Source organism: Chelonoidis abingdonii, chromosome 7 (assembly GCF_003597395.2).
Source record: "Chelonoidis abingdonii isolate Lonesome George chromosome 7, CheloAbing_2.0, whole genome shotgun sequence".
Lineage (NCBI taxonomy): Eukaryota > Metazoa > Chordata > Testudines > Testudinidae > Chelonoidis > Chelonoidis abingdonii.
Genome location: NC_133775.1, coordinates 62,145,824 through 62,169,640, shown reverse-complemented (window position 1 = coordinate 62,169,640; position 23,817 = coordinate 62,145,824). Strand labels below are relative to the sequence as shown.

The 23,817-nt window shown below is 44.2% G+C and overlaps 2 protein-coding genes across 8 annotated transcripts in view; one reads left to right on the top strand and one right to left on the bottom strand.

The window, feature by feature from the left end:
- Positions 1-3,098, bottom strand: part of CENPL (centromere protein L) — a 12,037-nt gene extending 8,939 nt beyond the window's left edge. Inside the window, exon 1 of one of the 2 annotated variants that reach the window (XM_032806102.2) lies at positions 2,980-3,098. In XM_032806102.2, coding sequence (XP_032661993.1) covers positions 2,980-3,018 — 39 coding nt within the window. In that variant the 5' untranslated portion in view covers positions 3,019-3,098. The remainder of the gene's footprint in view (positions 1-2,979) is intronic. The other variant, XM_032806101.2, reaches the window with a different exon arrangement.
- A 65-nt stretch (positions 3,099-3,163) lies between these two features.
- The window catches only part of DARS2 (aspartyl-tRNA synthetase 2, mitochondrial), a 38,466-nt gene continuing 17,812 nt past the window's right edge, over positions 3,164-23,817 (top strand). For 3 of the 6 annotated variants that reach the window (XM_032806091.2, XM_032806090.2, XM_032806088.2), the window contains exons 1-9: positions 3,165-3,270; positions 5,256-5,440; positions 9,252-9,351; positions 14,189-14,255; positions 14,828-14,929; positions 16,862-16,957; positions 17,894-18,017; positions 18,721-18,767; positions 22,555-22,661. In XM_032806091.2, the coding sequence (XP_032661982.1) occupies positions 5,314-5,440; positions 9,252-9,351; positions 14,189-14,255; positions 14,828-14,929; positions 16,862-16,957; positions 17,894-18,017; positions 18,721-18,767; positions 22,555-22,661 (770 nt within the window). In that variant the 5' untranslated portion in view covers positions 3,165-3,270; positions 5,256-5,313. Of the gene's footprint in view, positions 3,271-5,255; positions 5,441-9,251; positions 9,352-14,188; positions 14,256-14,827; positions 14,930-16,861; positions 16,958-17,893; positions 18,018-18,720; positions 18,768-22,554; positions 22,662-23,817 lie in introns of all 6 variants that reach the window. The other 3 variants (XM_032806087.2, XM_032806083.2, XM_075067931.1) reach the window with 2 other exon arrangements.

The window sequence follows — 23,817 nt, the reverse complement described above, 5'->3', positions numbered from 1 at the left end:
TTTAAACCTGCTGCCTATTAATTTCATTTGGTGGCCCCTAGTTCTTGTATTATGGGAATAAGTAAATAACTTTTCCTTATCCACTTTCTCCACGTCACTCATGATTTTATATACCTCTATCATATCCCCCCTTAGTCTCCTCTTTTCCAAGCAGAAGAGTCCTAGCCTCTTTAATCTTTCCTCATATTGGACCCTCTCCAAACCCCTAATCATTTTAGTTGCCCTTTTCTGAACCTTGATAGCCTCTGATTACTCTGCCACAGCTTCCCAAACATAAGGCAGGTCTACACTTAAAACACTGCATCAGCGTAGCACTAAAGTGAAAATGCCCCTCTGCTGACAGGAGGGAACTCTCCCATAAGTGTAGTTAATCCATCTCCCCGAGACGGGGTAGTTATGTGGATGGGAGAAGTTCTCTCATTGACACAGCAGTGTCTACATAGGGGGTTAAGGTTGGTATAACTCAGTGTTTCTCATATGCGGCGACTGTGGCTGCACCTTTTCTTGCAGCCATAACCTTCTGGGCAGTGATTGGGGGTGGGGGTGGGGCATGAAAAGCAGCAGCCCCTCCCCTGGGACCACCAGTAGGGGCTGGTCTGTGTCACCTTCAAGAGCCACAAACTGTAGGCGCAAGCGGCCAGCATGGATTCCCCATGTTCCTGGGGGCTCGGGCTTCAGTCCTTCGGTGGTGGGCGGCAGGCTCCATCACCCAGCCACAGGGCTTTGAACTCTCGCCCTTGTCTTACCCCTCCCTCCATCCTCCTGGCCCCCACTGACTCCCATCACCCCTGAGCCCCCTTACCCACCTCCCCATCCAGGGCTTAATTTTTTCCCCAGCGTGCCAGGGCTGAGTAAGTGTGCTGTTAAAAGTGATATTGTTAATGCCACTTTTCATAGTCTCTCAGCTAGCTAGCAAGTCTGCTGTGAAAAATGATATTAACAAATATACAAATGTCACTTTTCACAGTAGCAGACTTACTAGCTAGCAAGTCTTTAAAAAAAGCAACCAAAAAATCAAAACATGCAAAGCACCTTATTTGTGTTTCTATTCTGTTTAGGTCCAGTAAAGAATAGAGACAACTGTACATTATTATTGAGTCAGGGGCAGGGGGGAGGAGACACACTTACACAAATCAATGATAATTTGTACATGTATGTGTGCATATTTATTTTTCCTAAAATTAATTACTTTAGGATTGTCAGAGTGGCCATCGGCAAGAGTTGGTGGCTGCACTCTGAGACCACCCAAAAATTTGTAGTTATACCAGGGGTTCTCACAACATCATTCACACACCCCTGAGCAACGTAGTTATACTAACACAGGTCTGTAGTGTAGACCTGGCCATAGATTCTTCACGTGGGGTATGTCTACTACACTACGAGCACCACAGCTGTAGCTACACCACTGTAGTGCAGACACTTAGGGCTTGGCTACACTTGCAAGTTAGAGCGCATTAGAACCCCAGACACCCTAACGCATGACCCATCCACACTGGCAAGGCACTTAGAGTGCCTGGACTCTGCAGCTGGAACACTCCTGGTAATCCACCTCCACGAGAAGCATAATGCTTGGTGTGCCTCGCGTCAGTGTTAATGAGGTGTTGCATTACTGTGCTCTGATTGGCCTCAGGAAACGTCCCATAATCCCCTTAAGTCAAGTGGCCACTCTTGTCATTGTTTTGGAATCACTGCAGGAATGCGGATATGCCCTTTCAAAGCTCCATTTCTGACAACTGGCATGCTTATCTGCTCCAGAACAAAGCAACCATTAGTGTGGAATGCTAGGGGGAGGAGGGTTGCTGCTCTCTGAACTTACAAGACAGCATGCTGACATGCTCTCAGCCGCCCAGAAACCCACTCTCTCTCCCCCCACATACACACTCCTTGTCACACTCCACCCCACCTCACCCATTTGGAAAGCACACTGAAGCCACTTGCATGCTGGGATAGCTACCACAATGCACTGTTCTCTGTGGCCTTTGCAAGAGCTGCTAATGCAACCACACCAGTTCACTTGAATCTTACAGTGTGGACACAATGCAGCGCTTTCCCTACTGTGGTCTCCGAGGGCTGGTTTAACTCACAGCGGTCTGCATCTGCAAGTGTAGCCATGCCCTTACTACAGCTAGGAATGCATTTTTTCATCACTGTAGTAAATCCACTGACCTAGCAGTATTTACAGTGGCGCTTAGATAGACTTAAATCTCTTTGGAGTGTGAATTGTCTCACCCATAAGTGAAATCGCTTCAACCTCAGTTTTAGATGCAGACCAGGGTGTTGGTGTCAAGTACCTGCTACAACAAATGCTCAAAGCCACATTGAAAGTTACATTCAGAAGGGAGGTTGAAATGTTCCCAAACCCAACGTGGAATCCTAAGCTGACACAGACCTGTCCCCAAACTGTCACACCTTCAACCACCCTAGTAACGAAAAGTTTCCTACCTAACTCCCCCAACCTCCTTTTCCAACGTAGTGAAGTCAGCTTAACCTTAATGCCTGTGAAAGATCTTGTAAAGTAAGAACTATGCCCTCCATCCTGGGCTGCAAGCTGGGGAGGAGCTTTGTCCCTTCGTGTCTGTTACAGGCCCCAGCCCGCTAGTGGCAGTGAATACAGCGGGCTGCAGGGGGTAGATCTAACACAGCACATGGAGGGTGGCAGATGCTCCAGCCGCTGCTCTTTGAACACGTTCGCAGCTGGTTGCTCCAGGATGGGTGGGGCGGAGAGCCTGGTGCCTCCCCAGCGCGGGGCCGGGGCCAGGCCCTGTCATGCCTCACGGGGAGGACAGAGGGGGCCGCTAGGGGGTGGTGGTCCCGGGCGGCTCCCCAGTCACGATCTCCAGTGGAAGATCGGCCCCTCGCGCCAGGCAGCTCAGCAGTACGAGCAGCGCCCCGGCTCCAGCCGCCGGACGTGGGGAATACATACTTCTCCGTACGTTAGACACAGGCGGCGGGCCTGCCCCGCAGACACCGCGCTCTCACCTGCCGCCGCCGGAGACTAGGCCGCCCCGATCGCCTCATCGCGGACTCGGCTGTCGCGCGCTCCCCCAAGATCGTTTGAATCCTCTTCCCGGCAGCCTGTGCGGCAGGAACACCACACGCGCGTGAGCCTGAGACAAGAATCTCGTCACGTGATGTAAAGCTGCTCCGTCGCCATGTTTACTGCGGGCATGGGCGGGCCACCCGCTTCCGTCCTAATCAAACGTGGTGACTGAATGCGACGGTGGCCTGGTAGGGACAATTTGCGAGATTCGCGCTGTCGCGATTCCTGAGGTAGGACCGATCCTGTACGGAAAGAAAAGCGCGTGAGGGCGGGAGAGTGACTGTATGGGGTGGGGACTCTAAACCTAGCCCCTGCGAGGGGGGAGGGCTGCCGCCAGCAGCAGGAAGAGGCTGGGGCTGAGGGCCGCCCGGGGGAGCGAACACTCCAGTGCGGGGCGGGGTCTGTGCTGGGCTCGGGATCCCGGACGCCTCGGTTCTCTCCCGGCCGGCTACTCTCGGAAAGCCCCAGGTTCGCAGGCACCTTTCCTCCCCGGTAGCCGTTTACATAAAACGGGCAAAGGCCCCTGCTGGGAGCGCGGGCAGCGGCCTGAGGGACCCCCGCCGCTCCGCGCTTGGGCCAGCGGGTGAACGGGCTGAGCTTAGGGGTAAATTACTGCTCCCGCCCCGCCGCTTGCTGGCAATGGCCTGTCGGCCCTGCAGCCCGCCCGGTGCATTCCCTGGCCTCACCCGCTGGGCTGGAAACGGGGCGGTCCCTGCTGGGGCCCTGTGACGCGCCTGGGGCTGAGCCGTGCCCTAGAGCTGCTCCAGCTGCGGGGGTTGTGGCATTACCGGGGGCGCAGATGGCACCGGACCTGCTGTGGTCTGGCCACGCCAATCCCACTATTTGTATGGCCTTAACGGCGGCCTGGGCTGCAGACAGACTGGAGCCACTTAACTTCTCTACCCTCCAAAGTTTTGCCGCTATGATCTTTAAAGTCATCAACGGTCCTGGAGTCTCCATTGCTGGCAATTTTTAAATCAAGATGGGATGTTTTGCTAAAAGATCTGCTCTAGGAATTATTTTGGGGACGTGTTATGCACAGACTACTTGATCACAATGGTGCCTTCTGGGCTTGAATTGAGGAAAAAAGTGGCGAGCCCCTTCCCCATTGTAGATGCAGCTATATGAACTTTTTTATACCAGTATAGCTTTTTCCAGATCACCAAAGTGAAATAGTCCATGTTAGTATAAAGTGCATTATACAAGTATAAGTACATCTACATTAGGGCTTTTATCAGCAGAACTATATTGGTAAAAAATCACACCTATTACTGATATAGTTATTATGCTGGTAACATTTTAAAGTACATCAGGCTAAGTCTGTTTTAAATCTCACCTTTATTTATTTATTTCCAAGTAGATGCTCTTATTTCAGATTGAGTGTCCTATTTTGATATAGTGTAAAAAAAATAAGTTATATAAAAATAGGAGACCCTTTAACTGAAATAAGAGTGTTGTAAGCAAACATGCACTGGATTCAGTAGGTTTACACACACAGCTTTAGTTAAACTGAGACAAGTTTGTATGTAGGCAAGGGCTGACTCTTTGCCGTGAAGAGTCTGATCATCTTTAGGGCATGTCTAGAGTAGACAGTTTTTATATTTAATACTAATTTGAATTACATGGAGTTGGAAGCAAGAAGGTGGAGGCACTGCCATGTGACTTGACCTGCCTTCTTTCCAGACATCACCAGCAAGTGGTTTATAGACCTCCATTTGAGATCCTCTTTGATAATGGAAGATGCTATACACATACAAAATATTAATATTATACTGGCTTGAGAGAGACAGGAACTAGTATGGATGACAGATGGGAAATAAAGGTGGAGTTTGTACATGTGATTATTATTTATATTACAGTATTGATGCCCCATTGTGCTAATCACTGTACAAGTAGATAGCGAGTTATTGTCCCTTTTCCGGAGATCTTACAGTCTAAATAGACAAGACAGTAAAAGGTTGGGAGGAGAAGCAGAGGTACAGAGAGGTGAATTGATTTGTCCAAGATCACATAGCTGATCACTGACACAGCAGGGTCTCAGGTCTCCTAATTCTCGGGCCAGTGCCCTAGCCATTAGGTCACGTGGACCCTTCCGGGAAATACGGGCAACTGGTCAATCAAGGGAGAATTTGACACAAGTACTGATTGAAAAATAAAATCTGAGGATTGCAAAGTGAAATTACTTTCCATGTTGTTTTTTCCTAAAACTGTCCAGTGTGTGAAAGATCCAGGACTGCCCTTTTGCTTGTCATCCAGCTTTTGTGGCCTGTGAGATGTCATTCCGCCACGGGTTGCGACTGCTGTACAGTCAGCTGTCTGTGTTCTCTAGAGAACTAAACAGACCATGGTGCAGATACATTTCCAGCAGTTTGGCACTTAGCTCAGAGAAAAGAGCAACAGGTGAGCAGGGGTGGGAAGAAGTCTGAATACAGTATTTTATATTCACATACTGAATTTACAAAAATAGGTTTTGTATCTTATTTGTCTTTTCTGCAACTTTGCTGTTATTCTGGGTGACAGAGCCTCATATGGTAATCCAGACAGAAAATTAAACAATCACTAAAATGAGACATGTATTAGCACTTCCCTCTAGATATTTTTAAAATGTATATTTTAAAAAAGACCTTAACCCATTTATGCTCTTTACTTTTTGCACGTTACTCCCACATGGGACATGAGCCAAAGCCAATTTTTTTGGCTTTCAAATCACATTTTCCTGTCTGAAAACCATTTTTTCCCTTTCTCATACTGTAGTGTGAAGGATATGGACAAACATAAAAATTGACGGTACCTGACATAAAAGTGAGGAAAACTTTTTTCCCCTCTAGGAATTTTAAGGGTCTGTAACAATAGTAGGTGAAATGTTTTCAGGCAGGAATGTGCCTAAGTTGAGAGTCTCCATTAACCTTCTAAAATACTATAAACTTTAAAACCCAAGAGCACCATGTGAATGTTTAACAACCAGAGACAGGTCTGTTTTTATTGTCTAAGGACCTGATGCAAAGCCCATTGAAATTAATAGGAAGACTCCCATTAACTTCAGTGGGCTTTGAATCAGGCCTTTGCTAGTCTTGTCTAAAGGAGGCAGAGACTTTCAATTTTTCCTTATGTGGTTTTGTCAATACATTTAGACTTGATCTAGTGCTACTCTGTTCCTCAACCCCCAACACAGCTCAGCCAACATGACTCAATCCATACCTGCAACACCCTCTGCTATTTTTGTCCTGCGTCTTTTTTGAGTAGAAATTGGCAAATGTTGTGGATTATGCTTAAATGTCAAAGAGCACCATGCTGGAATTAGGATGAGAGATCAGCAAACCTGTTGTTACTTATAACATAAGCAGATCATCAACCCAGGCTGCCGGAATTGGTATGAAGTATCAGAGGGGTAGCCGTGTTAGTCTGGATCTGTAAAAGCAGCAAAGAATCCTGTGGCACCTTATAGACTAACAGACGTTTTGGAGCATGAGCTTTCGTGGGTGAATACCCACTTCGTCAGATGCATGTAGTGGAAATTTCGTGGCAAGGTATATACTATGCAAGCAAGCTATAGATAAGAGTAGTTAATCAGGAGAAGAGGCCTGTTCTGAGAGTTGAAATGTAACACCAAGGAGGAGAAATTTGTGTAGTTGAAAGCCATTCACAGTCTTCGTTTTATCTGAGCTGATGGGGTCAATTGCAGATGAACTGAAGCTCAGCAGTTTCTCTTTGAAGTTGGTCCTGAAGTTTTTTTGCTGCAGGATGGCACCTAAGGTCTGCTTAGTGTGGCAGGAGATTGAAGTGTTCTCCTACAGTTTTGTATATGCATTCCTAATAGGATTTGTTCATCTATCCTTTCCATAAGACTGTCCAGTTTGGCCGATTAACATAGCAGAGGCATTCTGGCATATGAACGTATATTACATTGGGGATAGGACGAAGGTGAATGAACCGGTCATGAGGCGATGCGGTAGGTCCTATGACATGGTTCGCGGTGATGTATTGTGGACAGAGATGGCATCGAGGTTATGTTGCATGATTGGTTCCTGATCTAGAGTATACTATGGTGCGGTGTGCAGTTAGCTGGAGAATATATTCAAGTTGGCAGTTTCTCGGGTGAGGAGCTGCACCCCCACGGCCTGTAAAGTGTGGATATGTCCAGGATGGTGGAATCTCTGAGAGCTAGGAGGTTTACGGGACGTAATTATGCCATGAGTTCTGTTGGTTTCTTCTTGGTTTGTCTTGCAGTAGAGCTCTGGGTAACCCTGGCTCTGTGATCTGTTCCTATTCCTTTGGCAATTGTAGTTTGAGAATGCTTGGTGGAGATTTTGTTGTAGGTGTTGTCTCGTCTGAGGGTTAAAGCAGTGCAGCTCTGTACTCAGTGTTGGCTGTAAGCCAATGGAATCGTGTATGGCCGGGATGGAACGCGGAGGCATAGGTAGGCCATAGCGGTCGTAAGTTTGTAAAGCGGTGGTGTTATCGTGACCATCACTTATTTGCACCGGGTGTCAGATATGACCTCCGTAAGATTGGTTCCAGCTGAGGTTGAATGTGAGGGTGGAACGCTGTTAAATCCATTGTGAATGTTTCCAGTCTCCCTTCCATGCGGCCAGATGAAGAAGATGTACATGAGCGAGGTAAGAAAGGCGTAAAGTGACGGGAGCTACGGAAGCGTTTGTTCAGGTCAGCCATAAAATTTGGCATATGCGCCATGCGTGGCCCATAACACTGCAACTTACTGAGATATATATTGTTCACAAACTGCAAACAGTTGTGTTGCTGAGGATACAAGCACAGAAGCCAACGCCAGTTATGCCGTGTCAATCAAGGATACGTTCCTGACAGCTTGTTATCCACGTGTGTGGGATGTGTGAAGAGCCAGACAAACCCAAAGCCTCTATGCAGCAACCCAAGGAAAACCAATAGGATCCAGGCCATCAATAACAGACCCAGGTAAACCCCCACACGCATCATCAGGGATCTAAAGCATCCTGACATGATCCCACATTTCACAGCCGTGGATGGCAGTCCATCTCGCCCAGAACATGCCAACTCATGAAATAATCTCACACAGTAACTGCACACCGACAATAGTAACTCTGATCAGGAACCAATCCATGTCAACAACCTCGATGCAATCGTATCCACCTTCTACACCCAGGCGACACCATCACAGGACCTAACCGAGATCACCAAGCCAATCACCGTCATCACTGCACGCCAATGTAATATACGCTCATATGCAGCAATGCCTCTGCATATTACATCAGCCAAACGACAGTTCTATGAAAATAATGGACACAAATCGATATTCGGATGGCAACTATACAAAACCTTAGGAGAACTTCAATCTCCCTGCCACAACTGGCTGAACCTAAGGGCCACCACCTGCACAAAAAAACTTCAGAACAAAGACTTCAAACGAGAACACTGCTGGCTTCAGTTCATCTGCAATTTGACACAATCACCAGGATTAAACGAAGACTGTGAATGGCTTTCAACTAAAAACAGTTTCCCCTCTTGATTTTCACACCTCAACATTCTGACGAACAGGCCCTATCCTCCTGAATGAACTAACCCATTACCAGTTCTAGCTTGCAAATAATACCTGCCCCTGGAAATTTCCACTACATGCATCTGACGAAGTGGGTATTCACCCACGAAAGCTCATGCTCCAAAACGTCTGTTAGTCTATAAGGTGCCACAGGATTCTTTGCTGCTTTTACAGAATTGGTATGTACAGGTTGTTTGACAAATATCACTGTTCTGATTCTTAGAAAGCTGATGATGTTCACATATGGCCATGTTTCAGTTGTGCCTCCCTATAGTTGTTCCTGTTGTATATCCAAAAAAACCAGTCTTCTTTACAAATCATTTCAGGCAAGGAAGTAGTGTTTCTGTGCCATCCTTAAAGGCTGCTGGCTTTCACCCAAGAAGTCACTTTAGCGATGGGAGAAATGATCTGTTTATATATAGGCCATAAAACAGATTTGGATTATTATTTTTATTTATTTGTATCACCATAATGCCTAGGAGCCCTAATCCTGGATCAGTACTCCATTGTCCTAAGCACTGTACAAACAAAAAACTGTGTGGGACAGGAACTATCCTTTTTGTTCTGTGTTTGTACACTGATCTTTGAATCACAGGACCTAAATTGCTCTTGTTATTGTATATCTACATTAACATTCATGCTCCCATTGAAACTGTTTTTGTCTGGCTTTGTCTCAAGATTTCAATAGCTTAGTGGCTCGGACCAACACTTGCGGAGAGTTGCGTTCTGCTCATGTGGGCCAAGAGGTCACCTTGTGTGGATGGATTCAGTACCAAAGGTAAATGCAACCCACATGGACGGAGGAGAGGTTACATTGCTAGAGCCAAGGCAGCTCCTAGCCTAGGCCCTGATTCTTGGTTATGTTAACGGTGCTTTACACCACCCTGGCAACATATAGGGGACTTAAAAATGTGAGGAAACACCTTTCTGAGAATATCCTCTGTGCAGGGTGGCTTCCTGGCCAGTATAGAGCACCAGCTCTAAGTGCCCTGTGCCCAGATGTGTGTGTAGGGACAGGTCAGAGTCTGGCCCAAGTGCATGCAATACGGCTGTTCTCTGTTTCCCGGACCTACTGAGGAGCTGCAGAAAGCTCACCTTTGCAAGCACACGTTCCTCCCAGCTCTGCCCCATCTGAAGAGTTGGTATTGAACAATGAGATTCATGTCAGATTAGTATTTAAAACTTGCAGAGACCCAGGAGGGAAGTGGGACTGGAAACTATGGACAGGCTTCCTTATGTCCATTGGCTTTCACTGTATCCGCTGAAGCTGTCTGTGGAGGAGGCTGAGGAGCTTCAGGCCATGTCTACACTACGGGATAATATCGAATTAGCTAAAATTGGTTTTATAAAACTGATATTATAAATTCGATTTCATGCGGCCACATTAGGCACAGTAATTCGGCGTTGTGCATCCATGGTCCGAGGCTAACGTCGATTTCTGAAGCGTTGCATTGTGGGTAGCTCTTCCGTAGCTATCCCATAGTTCCCGCAGTCTCCCCCGCCCCTTGGAATTCTGGTACATCATTATTGTCGCGTGGTTCTGGGACAATTTCACAGCATTCCTTCCTCCGGGAAAAAACTCAGCTGACATCCCTTCGCACATTGTTCCCTGTTGCCCGCAAACTTGAGCGCGAACCCATGGGAGCGTTCAGCTTTTTTTTCCAGCACCGTATGTATGGATGCCGCGACCAGAGAAGGCAGATATCCAGCGCACACAGCACCATTCACATTCTTATGCACGAAATACAAGAGGTACAGTCGTTCTTACCGTCTACTGATGTAAACGGCAGAATGACGTTATCTCTCCCACTCGTACGTCCGCTGCAGAACGTGCCTGATGAAATGCCGGGGCGCAACGCAAAAGACAAGGATTGACTCACTTGGGACTGAGTCAATCCCTCCTTATGTTTCTAAAAATAGAGTCAGTCGCCTAAATAAGGGGCAAGTGATAGTAACAGAACAAGTGCTATAGAGAGCACAGTCCCGTTGCCAGATTCACAGAGGGTGCCCGCAACAACCAACCACCTGTTGTCTTCCTTCTCCCCACCTTCCGGGCTACCGGGCAGTGTCGCCCATTTGTGCATGATAGTAATAAAGAATCAGGAATAAGAACACTATAGTGACATATAAATGAGGGGGAGGCAGCCTCCGCGCGATGATATGTCCAGGTGAGACATTAGCGATGCGGAGAGAGAGGCCCCAGCATGCTGCTGCTATACAGTCCATACAGCCAGAATCTTTCTTTACACGGAAAGGGAGGACTGATTGAAGCTCACCCAGTTGCATAGGAAACGTTACCAGCCGTTTCGTACATTCTACTGGAATAACTGGCAGTCATTCCATTTTTACCCTGTCGCCCCCGGCCAGCCTCACCTAAGGAGCCAGAGCACTCACGGGCTTGATGGCGCGATCGGATATCAGTCTATTGTACCGTCTACCACCGGGGAGGAGAAGAGCGGATACTGCTGCAACTGCGCAGCCATCGCTTTAACCAGCAGCATCTGTCAAAAGGACATTGAAAGAAGTCAAGAAATGATCTTCCCTTTCTTCACGTGGCGTGGCGGCGGGGGAAGAAACGAGGAACTATCCTGAACTATGTCCAACACTGTGTGATCCTCAGACATTGGGAGCCAGCCAAGAATGCAAGTACTTTTTCAGATGACTTGTCTGTTGATGTGGTGCATAGCTGGAGTCCTCAGTACCCCTCCATCATGAACATCATCATTGAGTCTCTGGCTTCCCGTTACGCTTGTCACACAGCGCTGGTACCTGGAGATTTTTTTCAAACACTTGCATTCGTGTTCTGTAACGTGACTCTGAAACAACAAGATTGTTCTCCCCTAATGCGATCAGATCCAGTGTCTCCCAGTTACGGTCCATGCTGGAGTCTTTTTGATTTGAGACTGCATCGCACACGACACTGATCAAGTCGCACGCTGGGCCAAACAGGAATGTAATTCAAAAGTTCACGGCTTTTCCTGTACCTGCCTGCGCGTCCGAGTAGATGCTTCAGAACGGTCAGTGGTGCACCGTGGGATACCGCCCGGAGGCCAATAACTTCGATTTCCGTCCACACTAACCGTAATCCGATATGTTAATATCGATTTTAGTGTTACTCCTCTCGTCGGGGTGGAGTACAGAAATCGATTTAAAGAGCCCTTTATATCGATATAAAGGGCATTGTAGTGTGGACGGGTACAGTGTTAAATCGATTCAATGCTCTTTAAATCGATTTAAACGCGTAGTGTAGACCAGGCCTCAGTTGTTTTTCCTAGTGTATTGAAGGCAGCATTCTGTTTAATCAGTCAGAGGGGATTCCCTCCTACTAGCTCCCTCTTTTGTAAAGTGGGGAGAATGATACTTATCTCCTTTGTAAAGTTCTCTGAGATCTGCAGGTGAAAAGGGCTACAGGAGATCTTGCTAGTAGTAGTTTAACAACCATCTGGAAGTGCACTGTGTTTTATTCTAGCTTTCGTCTGATCTAGGATTATGCAGCACTCACAGAAATACCAAAGTGATAGCTGGCTTACAAATATCTAAGATAGATAGATCTGAGGACACCTTAGAAATATTTGTAATAATTTTAAGCACAATAGATACCACTTTGTGCTGTGATTCTCTCAGATATCCTAAATGAAGCAAGCTCAGGTCGGTACATGGATGGGAACCTACAAGGGTAATCTAGTAGTTGAATCAATAGACAGAACTCTTTTTTAGCATCTATCTGAAATTTTTTCCCCACACACTGTTACTTTGTGCTTTGATACATGTGCAGCCATGTCACTGTGTGCTGGGATCATCTTGCTTTTCACAAGATAAGCAGAGCTGCTTTGGGTCACTATTGATTGGGATGGAAGACCTCCAAAGAAAATTCAGGTACTGCAGGAAGTGGCACTGATGATTCATTACAGTAGCCAGCCATGTTCCCACCAAGTCCTCTGCACCAAGGTCCTGACCATTTACCTGTATTAAATATCCCTTGGACCTTCTCCAAGAATTGAGTGTTAACCCTGGAGTCCTGACCAAGTTTCTATTTGGGTAACTACATTCTGTCAATTTAAATATCCACTATTGTTTCAGTTGAAAACTGTGTTCTTTTTCATTTTTGCCCTAAACCTTTGATTAGTATTGCTGTATGCTGTTATGCATTGCCCTAGAGGTTGCTGCATTACAATGGGGATATGACACAGGCACTTTTGGAGTCATTTTCCCTAACACTAAATACTAGTGATTAGTCTTATATGACTACTGAATACAAATCCATCTCTGTTAGGGTTTTCTATAGTGACCATCACATGAGTATCTAAGTTCTGAATGATCAGAAATGACTACAGTAGTATAGGAACATTATAAAACTTATTGTAGCATTGTTGATAAACTAGTTGTGATTAAAATGTTTTGCACTGAGTGCTTTATGTTTCTTCAAAGTTCTGCTCAAACATTAACTAATCCTTGCAACAACTGTGGAAAGTAGGTAAATACTATGATCTCCACCTTACAGAGGCCGCATGAGGTTTGAGTGTGCTTTTTTGACAACAGGACTTAATTATGCACATTGAGAATACATATGGATTATTCATAAAATATAAATAAGAAAAATAAGTTAGCTAACTAGTTACAGTGCTAATTCAAAGTGTTGAATATAAACAATAATACATGCTTCAATGTACTAACTATATTAGCATAGCTACAGTGATTACATTTTTTGCAAATATTTCGTAAAGCATTAAACCTTCATGTAACATAGTCACAATATTCTTAGTACTCTGACTTAATTATGGCCACATTGGGCCACATTCTGGTTCTAGCCTGGGTACAGTGCATGTAAATTGGGGCTAACTCCGGTGATTTTAGTGATGAGTGTAACCAAGATCAGAGTCTGACCCTTTACATTTTATAATGTAAAGATGTTGTTCTTTATCTGTTAGAATTCTACATAATGGTCTATATGGATTTTTATCAACAGTACTAGACATGTCATGGAACAGTCCTGGATGGAGCTCCGAGAAAAGGCTTTATAATTTACTACAAGATTATATTGTGCTCTTACCTTTCTACAGGCGCAGTAATGCATCCCATCTGTCAGTGCATGGCTCTGTTACTTATGACAGGTATATTTACTGTATCTGAGGAAACAGATCCTATCACAACAACCCTAGAGACTTGGATTATCCACATGAAGTTTCTTTATAGGAAGTTGAATATCATTTCCTTTGTTTTCATTTTTTCTCATCTCTCCCTGAGCTTTAGTTTGATTCCTTAGCTAGAATTGTTCAGATAGACTATGATGTTCAGTATCAAGGGCCTGTAAATATTATGTTGTGTATTCAGAACTCTTATTCTTCATGAGTATGTTCAAATTCAGGCACTGCTGTTACGGTTTTTTATAGTCTGGTTTAGTACCTGAATCTAATCCAAATTAAATATTTGTTTTATCCTTGATTTCCAAAGTGAGTAAAGTGATTCCTATATTCTTGTTGTTTCTAAAGTGCTTTGAGATGAAAGCCATAATGTCCCCAAAAATACAAGATATTAACATAGGCTTTGGCTTAGAAAGCGAAAAGATTGAACCCTGAGAGAAACAACTCTTTCCATTTTGTTTTCATCATGTTCAGACAGGGCCTGTTCCTGGTCCTGAGGGACTTCCAGGGACTGACACAAATCATCATTCCACAGGATGAGGTAAGGGCTGCCAGGGGATGAGTTTCTAGATTTTTTGCTTTAAATGCTTGTTGTCCCCCATGGTGTCCAGGGCACAATGAGCTGCCCTTTATCAGCAGACTGAATTTATATTATGTATTGCAGTCTGCTCTAATTTATGTACATCATCTGTGGCCTTCAGTCTCCTGACAGATTGCTAACGCAGCCCCAGGTTGAGCAAAATTTGAGCACTCCTGAAGTAAAGCAAAAGGACTGTGATAACTAAAGCTCTTAGCTGAGCTAGAGACCTATCTTTGAGTGAGTTGTGCTCAGAATGTAAGATTCCTTAGATTGTAAGATCTTTGAGAAAGGGGCCATCTTTTTGTTCTGTCTTTGTACAGCACCTATCATAGTAAGGTTCTGGTCCATGACTGGGGTTCCTAGATGCTACTGCAATACAAGTAGTAATAATGTCATACAACTGGTTTCTAAAGAATGATCTTTAAATTTAGTCTGAGCGGAGGCCATAAAGAAAACAGAAAAGCATCCAAGCATGGCACAGTCTGTAATGTGACTTCAGTTTCCATGACATCTCAGTATTTTTTTTCCTGCAGGCACATTCCCATGTTAAGAAGGTCTTGTATGATGCCCCTGTGGAATCTGTTGTGAGGGTAACTGGAACAGTCACCTCTCGGCCCCCGGGGCAGAAGAACCCGGTTAGTACTTTGAAATCTTTCTGGGACTTTCTAGAGTTTGGCACGCTGGTAAAGTGCACTGAATTTAGCACAGAGATTTGGTAGGTGGATTCATGCTGCACACGTTCTGTCATTGCTTTGCCATTAGCAAGCTTGTTTTCTCCAAGGTATGATAATCCATCCTGGAGTGATGTAAAAGAATTGTGAATACAATGAAATAGAAATAACTGCTATGGCATGCACCTTCCAGGAACTTCAAAGCGCTTCACAAACACTAATTAATTAAGTCCCACAATACCCCTCTGACAGGCACTGGTCACCATGAAAAAAGGCCAGACTTTACCATCCATGTTTTTGGTTTGCTAGTCTAAATATAAGAAATGCCATAGTACTTTTGCAGTAATTGTTGACCATTTTTACTCATGCCTGCTGTCAGTAAGTTTGATTATCCATTTTATAGATAGAGAAGTTGAAGCATAGAGGTTAATTTCCTGATTGTTCAGAGGTGTTTCGTACCCACAGCTCTCGTTGTCAGCAACTTCAAGTGACTCTTCCAAGACCATACACCACCAGTCATTGGAAGGCCCGAGTACAGAACCCAGGAGTTCTAATGCCCAATCCACTTCTCTAGCCACTAGATGCTATCACAAAGTATGCCAGCTCTGGGCTCCACCGTTAGGTTTTTTTTTAAGGCACATATTGGAAACTTTAATGTGGTCTTCTCTGGTTAGTAGAAGGTGTTCCACTCTGTCCTGCAAGATGGGAAGGAATGGATAAAAAAAAGTTTAGTGGTCTTTATTGTGGCAGTGATGATAGATGGGAGAAAAACTCAAGTCTACCTTAGAATTCAATTGGGAACTCTACTGATGGAAATTGGTGTAACCTTTACAGTTCGTGGGTGTCATGGGAGGCGGGCAATTCATTTACCAATGAGCTTGAATCATAGCTCTTCTCCACATTAAAGGTTAAGGGCCTGATACTGCCAACATTTATTGATTCATAGATTCTTAATCCAAATGGAACATTGATCATCTAGTCTGACCTCTTGTGTAACACAGGCCATACAGTTTTGCTGGTTTTAATAAGAGCATATTTTTTACAAAAAATCCCATCTTGATTTAAAAATTGCCAGGGATGGAGAATCCATCACTACCCTTTGTACATTGTTCCAATGGATAGTTACGCTCATTGTTAAAAGTGTGCATCAGATTTCTAGTTTGAACTTGTCTGGCTTTAACTTCTAGCCATTGGATCTTGTTATACCTTTGTCTGCTAGACCTTCTGTATCAAATTTCTGTTCCCCATGTGTAGGTACTTTCAGATTGTGATCAAGTCATCCCTTAACCTTCTCTTTGTTAAATTATATAGATTGAGCCCCTTGAGTTTATCACTATAAAGTATGATTTTTTCAATTGTTTAATCATTCTTGTGGCTCTTCTCTGAACATTCTCCAACATACCAACATCCTTCTGGAACTCTTTACACAGGTTTCCACTAGTGGTCACATCAGTGTCAAATGCCTCCCTACTCTTGTTTGCAATTCCTCTGTTTATACATCAGTGAAGCTGAGGAGATTATTCTTGAGCATAAAGTTAAGCATGTGCGTGAGTGTTGGCAGAGTTAGGCCCTAACTTTTGCCTCGTAGTTGGTACGTGTCATAGAGAGAGAGCAGATTATGGGCAAGAAAGCAGGTTCACTTCTAATAGGAATTGATACACTACTGAAGGAGAGTGAGAACCGATGTGTCTTAATAGGAACCGATTGGCCTTAAACTGCCAATGAATATGAGGAATATTTGGAGAAACTGATCAAGAAACATTCTCTGCCCTGTTCTGTAAGGGGGTCAGACTGGATAATCATAAGCATCCTTTCTAGCCTGAAAATCCATGAATCTAGAAAGAAACTTGTCCAAGTATTTTGCCTCATGTTCAAATCTATTTTTCTCTGTTTCAGAGAATGCCAACAGGTGACATTGAAGTGAAGGTGAAGACAGCTGAGGTCCTGAATTCCTGCAAGAAGCTACCCTTTGAAATTAAAGACTTTATCAAGGTAGCATTAAGCACTGTCTCTTCAGAAGAGTTAGAATTTGCCATGCTGAATGGCAGAGCAGTGTCGTTGCACTGTTGTAGGGCATTCTCTTCTTACTCCCACCTGTGCTCTGGGGCAAGAGTTGTTTACAAAGGAACATGCCTAGAGTAAGCTCTGAGAGTGAGATTGTAATAGCAAAGTAGAATGTAAGGCCTAAATTGGCTCCGTGCTTTGGGTTTAAAAATATAATGACAGTAAGAATTGGTGGTATGATGGGAACAAGGAAAATCTGGGCTCATGTCCATCTTTTGTGATTGTGAAGCAAAAGGTGTCAAGAGGACTCATATGTTTAAAAGTTAAGGTATATAGCCTCACCCAGGCATGTGGCCAGCTAGCAAGAGCGTATATCCCTACAGGACACTAAGATCACTCAGACTGACGGTTAGGTATGTCTTGCATCACTGATTATTGTGTCCTTTCTCTTCCCTATGAAATGTGGACCAGTGCATAGGGGTTGGGACCAGCATTCAAGGGAACAGGGCTCTATATCCTCTGTGCCACTGGTTCACTATGTGACTGGGCAGCTCACACAATGTCTTGTATCTCAGTTTTCTCCATCTGTAAAATTAGTTTAATAATGCTTGCTCACCTTTGCAAAATGCTTTGATATCTATGATTGAAAACATTCTACAAGTCTCAAGTAGGATTATTATGATGTATTGCTGCCAAGTGAAAAGTGAGCATTCCAGAATATAGAGCTTAGAGCATGCAGCTCCTATCATAGTTAGAATCAGGGTGTGACCTAAGCAACCAATGCTTTTCCACGTAGGCCATGAGTGACTGGCAGTAATGCAGGGTCCTATGTTTGCTTCCACCTTTCCATTGTGGTCTTTGAAGAAGCTTTTATGGGCATCTGGTTTGGCTTTGGGTCTTTAATCACAATCCTTTTCTCTTTAGAAATCTGAGGCCTTGCGCATGCAGTATCGCTACTTGGACTTGCGCAGCTTCCAGATGCAACATAACCTGCGGTTGAGATCGCAAATGGTTATGAAAATGCGGGAGTACCTCTGTAATCTCCATGGTAAGAGAAATATATCTAGTGAGTATCTAGTTCTTAGCACTTTATCTTCTTTTTCTTTTCTCCTTGTTCTTGCTATCTGCTCTACTACTGCCTGACATACTAGGGGAGAGGTGCTGGGCAAAGTGCTGCCCTGACATGGCTCTATATCCCAGGAACATACCATGGGGTGAGATATTGGGATGTCTAAAGAGCACAGTGGCTGTAAGTCCCTTATCATGCCGCAGATGATCGTTTCTGAATGAACAGTATGTATACAATAAATGTTAAGGCGAAGATTTTAAAAAGTGACTAGTGATTTTTGGGCATCTCAGTTTTTGGGTGACTTTCTTTATATGCCTTTATAAAGGCCTAATTATCAGAGTGCAAGTGCTCATCTTAAAATTACTGGTCACTTTTGCAAAATTTTAGCCTAATTGTTGAGAGTAGCCAGTGCAAACATAAGCAACTATGCAGCTTGTACAAGAGAGGCTGAGAACTCAAGTCATGATAGGAGATGTAGGTGCTCAGCGCCCCTCAGTATCAGGCTGTGCCTGCATAAGTAATCTTTAGTCGTCCTGAAAAAGAATCAAGAGTCTGTATATGACTGAGGACCTGCATGCTCTGCCAGACTACCTCAAGCTGACTAACCACAGTCTCCAGTCAACTTGTCTCAAACCAACATTCTCATCATATTCAATGTCTGAAGCTTATGTTTGTTTTTTAGGGTTTGTGGATGTAGAAACCCCAACACTATTTAAGAGAACTCCAGGGGTATGTATGCTCTTAGTCATCCATCCTGGCCTCCTGCAATCATATAGACTACTTACTTGCTCATGTGTCCCTGTCTGCCCCTCTGCCTTTATTTCTGTCATGTGTTACTACTTAACTGTTTACTCCCAGTCTGGAGCATTGTTTCAGAAAATTCCAGGTGTGGGAGGCAGGCAAAGTCATATCAGCATATAGAACATCATATGTGATTATATTGTATCCTGTGAAGTCGGGGGTGGCAAATCAATGTGTTGAGGGGGAACTGCCTCCCTTGCCCCTCAGCAAATGTTGCTCCTGCTGCCAGTTACTAATATGTCAAATGGGTCCTTCTGAGGCATGAGGGGGTGGATAGGACAGAGTGATAACCCATGTTTTGACTCAGAATCTTCTGGTATCATGAAAGAACAAAGCTGCAATCTTGCAGTGCAGTGCATATGATGACTCTGAATCTGTTTTTCAAGGATCATATTCCAGAAAACACCCATCCTCCAAGCACTACATTCTGTTGGCATGTATCTCTTGTGTAAGTCACTATAGTAGTATTCCCATTTAAGGCTATTTAATTTCCAATTTTATATTCTGGTCTTTTATTTTGTTAAGTAATAATGTGGTGGTAGAGACCACTAGCCTAGTAATGAATGGTGTAAGGATCTATGCTCTGTCCTCTAACTGACATATCTTATAGTTAGATGGCCTTCTTAAATCCATATAGTTGGATAGCATGTTATTGTAGAAGTGATGAAGACAATCCTTTGGGATGTTTAAGATTAAATAGGAGAAAGTTTTATCAAATCTATTAAACAGAACCATCCAGTCCTGTCTGAGGAGGTTCAACAAGCTATACACAGGACATTTTCTTCTCAAACTTCTGGGGATGCTGGTTTTTAAGTTCTAATTCATGTACACATTTGTAATTGTTCAGTCCAGCCTCACACAACAGATTTTAGCCATTTATGGAAACACATACCACAGGCATTAACAAAAGTCCACCCAGTTTCTAACCATGTAAACCTAGGCCAGGCTGCGTGAGTCCTTCAGGAGTAAGATTGCCAGAGTTTGCATCATTGTTTTCTGCAAGGCAGAAGCCAGGTTGTTGGTCCTGGATCTAGCTCTGGTCACACTGAGCTCAACACTGAGCTGCTTTTTACATGCTAACATAGAAGTGTGACTATAGCAGGAGGAAAGATAAGTCTGTCCAAAGCCCGTTGAAGGCATTAGAAAGACTTCTGTTGACATGAGTGGGCTTTGGATTAGGCCCTTACAGGGGAATGATTTACCACAGTGACTAGAGAATTCTAAATACAGCCTGAAGTTCTGTTATGCTCATTTTCCTTTGTACGTCTCATCCTTAACCAACATGCTAACATCTCTTGAGTAGCCATAGTAGGGCCAATGCTGCATTGACTATTTCAGCTATTAACTTCTTGCCTAGGCAAGCCACGTCAATGAATCGCATGAAAAAAATAGGAGGGACTAACTATTGAATTAGAAAATGAATATAATGGGTTTATAAACATTTTTCTCTTCTGTTTGAGGAGTTTCTTTATATTTTCAGAGCCCAGTTATCAGCTGCTCCCATTTTAATCCATTGTTAACCTGCCAATCAAAGCTGAACCCCAGTCACTAGCCTTCTGCCAGAGGACAGGAATCTTTTCAGAGTCCCCTGATGCAACTCCTTAAGTGACAAGAAGGGTCAGTGTAGAAAACACCAGTCATTTCCTCCCTTTGAGGCTAACCAAACTGTGGCTGCCAGTCCCTGGTGACCTTTGGAATGTGACATCAGAACTGGGATTCACACTCACATTGTACATATGCCAGTTCAAAGTCCTGAGTGCCCAGCCACCAGGGCTGGCCCCAGATTTCAGTGGTGATGATTAGAATAAAATTTTTCTTAGTTTTGGAAAAGACCTCAGCTCGCCCATTTACAGCTACAGTTTGTAGCCTGTTCCTGCATCTGAGGTTAGGTCACCGAAGAGAACAGTTGCTGGACTTTTCACTTAGCTCTGTCTTGAGAGACAGGCAACCTTTCAAGAGCCAAAAAAACCCCGGCTTGTCAGCTCCCCCAGTATGCAGGGAAGGGTATTCTCCCTAATGAGGTAGAAATGAGGACAAGATAGTGATGCACCCAACATTCCCCTCCCAGAGCCTGGATGCTGGGCCAGAGTCAGAGGGGATTTGCATGGTGGTGTATGAATTTCCTGTGGGTAAGTCATTGTAACTGACATGCTGAGAGGACAGAAAGCCAAGGTTGCCACAGAAGAACAAGCAACAGGAGGATATAAGGAGCTGTAAGGTACGTGGGGTGGGCAGTTGTTTTATCTCATCTCCTCCTGTTGGTTGTTGTTTCTGCCACAACCTCCCCTCCATTGCCTAACTTACACCAAATTAAAATGAAACCTACACCATCATGTACATCACCTCTGAGATTAGTCCATCGTCACCTCAAAATAAATTCACCTGTTAGGAAAGTTCAGAGACCTGAAGCTTTAGGCAGTTCTAATGGAAGAGATTTCTAGCTAGTAACCATGGTGCAGGCTATTTTGAAACAATAGGAGTGGGTGTGTGATATGGAGAGAGAACATGAGATCAATGTCTCCTCTGGTCCAGTGTCCTCTCCCCAATAGTTACTAATGCCAGATGTCTCAGTGGAAGGGTCAGCCTCTAACAGAGAAGCCAAGCAGATGGGATGAATTTATAAAGAAAATAGTTGCAGATAGGGTAAAAGAAATAGAATGTATTAATCCTTCCCTGCGCCTTGGAAAATGGGACCAAAACCCCACTAATAAATAAAGGTCACTGTGAAATACACCATAAGGATCTTAGCCCACAGTAACATGGGAATATAGGACTGGAAAGGACATCCTGGACCATCAAGTCCAGTCTTACTATCACAGACAATGCTGTCATACAATCAATCCTATTCATAAATTTATCAAGCTTCATTTTAAAACTAGTTAGATTGTTTGCCCCCACTATTCTTATTGAAAGGCTGTTCCAGAACCACACTCCTCTGATGGTTAGAAACCTAACATGAAGTTCACCCACAAACTCTAAATCGGAGCTTCCCTGACTGGCCACCATCTCCTGAGGCTTATAACTTTTACCCCATTTCGTGTGCCTCAGGTTCCCATCTTTCCAGCAAGACTTGGCTAATCTGTCTTTTTGGTTGTTGGCAGCCACCAAGAGTAGCTTTTACATCGACAGCTGCATTTGCCTGTTTCTCCTTTTCTAGTTTTTTGGGGGAGGATAAAGAAAGAAAAAATGCAGCTATTAACAAAAAGAAGAAAGGAAACAAAGAACATAACCTCTTTTACTCTTCATTCATATTAAATCCACTCATAACACACAAAACAAGGAACCTGGTACAGGAAAAAATAGCTAAGGGGAAAAAAACAGAGAGGTAGACCATCCTGTCCTATCCCCCCCGCCACACACCCTGCTGTCACATAGTGCCCCTAACTCTTCAGTTCTGTACCCTGGGAGGAGATTTCATCCTGACTCCATCCAACTGGTGAGGATCTTATGCCCTATTATCACAAACTTTTGTAATTTGATCCTAATTAGCGTAAAACCACTGGTGCTGTTCTTATTCATAGGGAGCCTGACAAAAAGCTCTTTGGAATCCATGGAAAATCTTCCATTGACTTCTGCTGGCTTTTGGTCAGGTTCATAATTGTTTACTTCTCTTTTGAAACTTAGTACGCTATTTGCATCAATAAGATCTTATTGCAGGGTTCAAGATGGCAGTTGTACACCCATTAAAAAGTGTCTCTCCCCTCTTCTGTACCAGGGTGCAAAGGAATTTGTGGTACCTTCCAGGGAGCCTGGAAAGTTTTACTGTCTGCCGCAGAGTCCTCAGCAATTTAAGCAGCTCCTGATGATTGGAGGTCTGGACAGGTGAGCATTCCTTTGCCGCCTTTCCTCTGAAACATTAATGTTATGGGGTCCATTTTCTTTGACATGGGAGAAGTTAAAAATTCCCCCACAAACTGATTTCAGTCGGAGTTAGGCAACTAAATTAACCTTTGAGGATCTCACCCTTAGAGCTGTTCTTTTGTGTGGGTAGAATGGCCTTAAATGGATGAGGTAAATGACCTAAAGTGGGAGAAGCTTAGAAATTGTAAAGCATACATTGTGACTCTCAAAGCCAAGTAGTGGATTTTGCCACATGACTCCCATTTAAATGAATGGGAGGTGTGTGGCTAAATCACATAGTTGCAGGTGTGAAATTTTCCGTTTTAGTCTAATTCTGAACTAAAACTTGGGAGGAGGCTTTTCAAGGGATGGAATGCTTGAAAGCAGAAAATGAAAGCATGGTGCAGCCCTCACCTGAGATTGACCAATATAACCAACTCCCATTGAGATAAAACTAGACTGTTGTGTGTGATTGAGATTTGGAAAAGACACAGTCCCAGCATACGAGTGCAATACCTTTTAACATGCCTGCTTCCTGAAATAAAAGCAGGAAATGCCAGAGAGTGATAGGGAAACATTCTAGAGGAACTTCTCTTCCCAGCAGCACCAGACAGTTGGGAGGACCATCCCATAAGAATTCCTCACATGCCATTGATGTGCTTGCATAGCCCAGTATAACATAGAAGAAGAGGAGGTTTGGCTGGGTTTTTTTGCCTAGAGTCCTAGATGGCACTGGTGGAGTGCCGCTGAGATGTTGGCCTCCTCCAAGAGGTCACTGCTGGAAAGTGGCTCATCCTGGTTGGTATCTACAGCATGAATCATCAGGAGAAATCATAGGACTGGAAGGGACCTTGAGAGGTGATCCAATCCAGTCCCCTGCACTCATGGCAGGACTACATAATGAAGCTTAGAATCATAGAAAATTAGGGTTGGAGTAGACCTCAGGAGATCATCTAGTCCAACCCCCTGCTCAAAGCAGGACCAACCCCAACTAAATCATCCCAGCCAGGGTTTGTTAAAAACCTCTAAGGATGGAGATTCTCCCATCTCCGTAGGTAACCCATTCCAGTGCTTCACCACCCTCCTAGTGAAATAGTGTTTCCTAATATCCAACCTAGACCTCCCCCACTGCAACTTG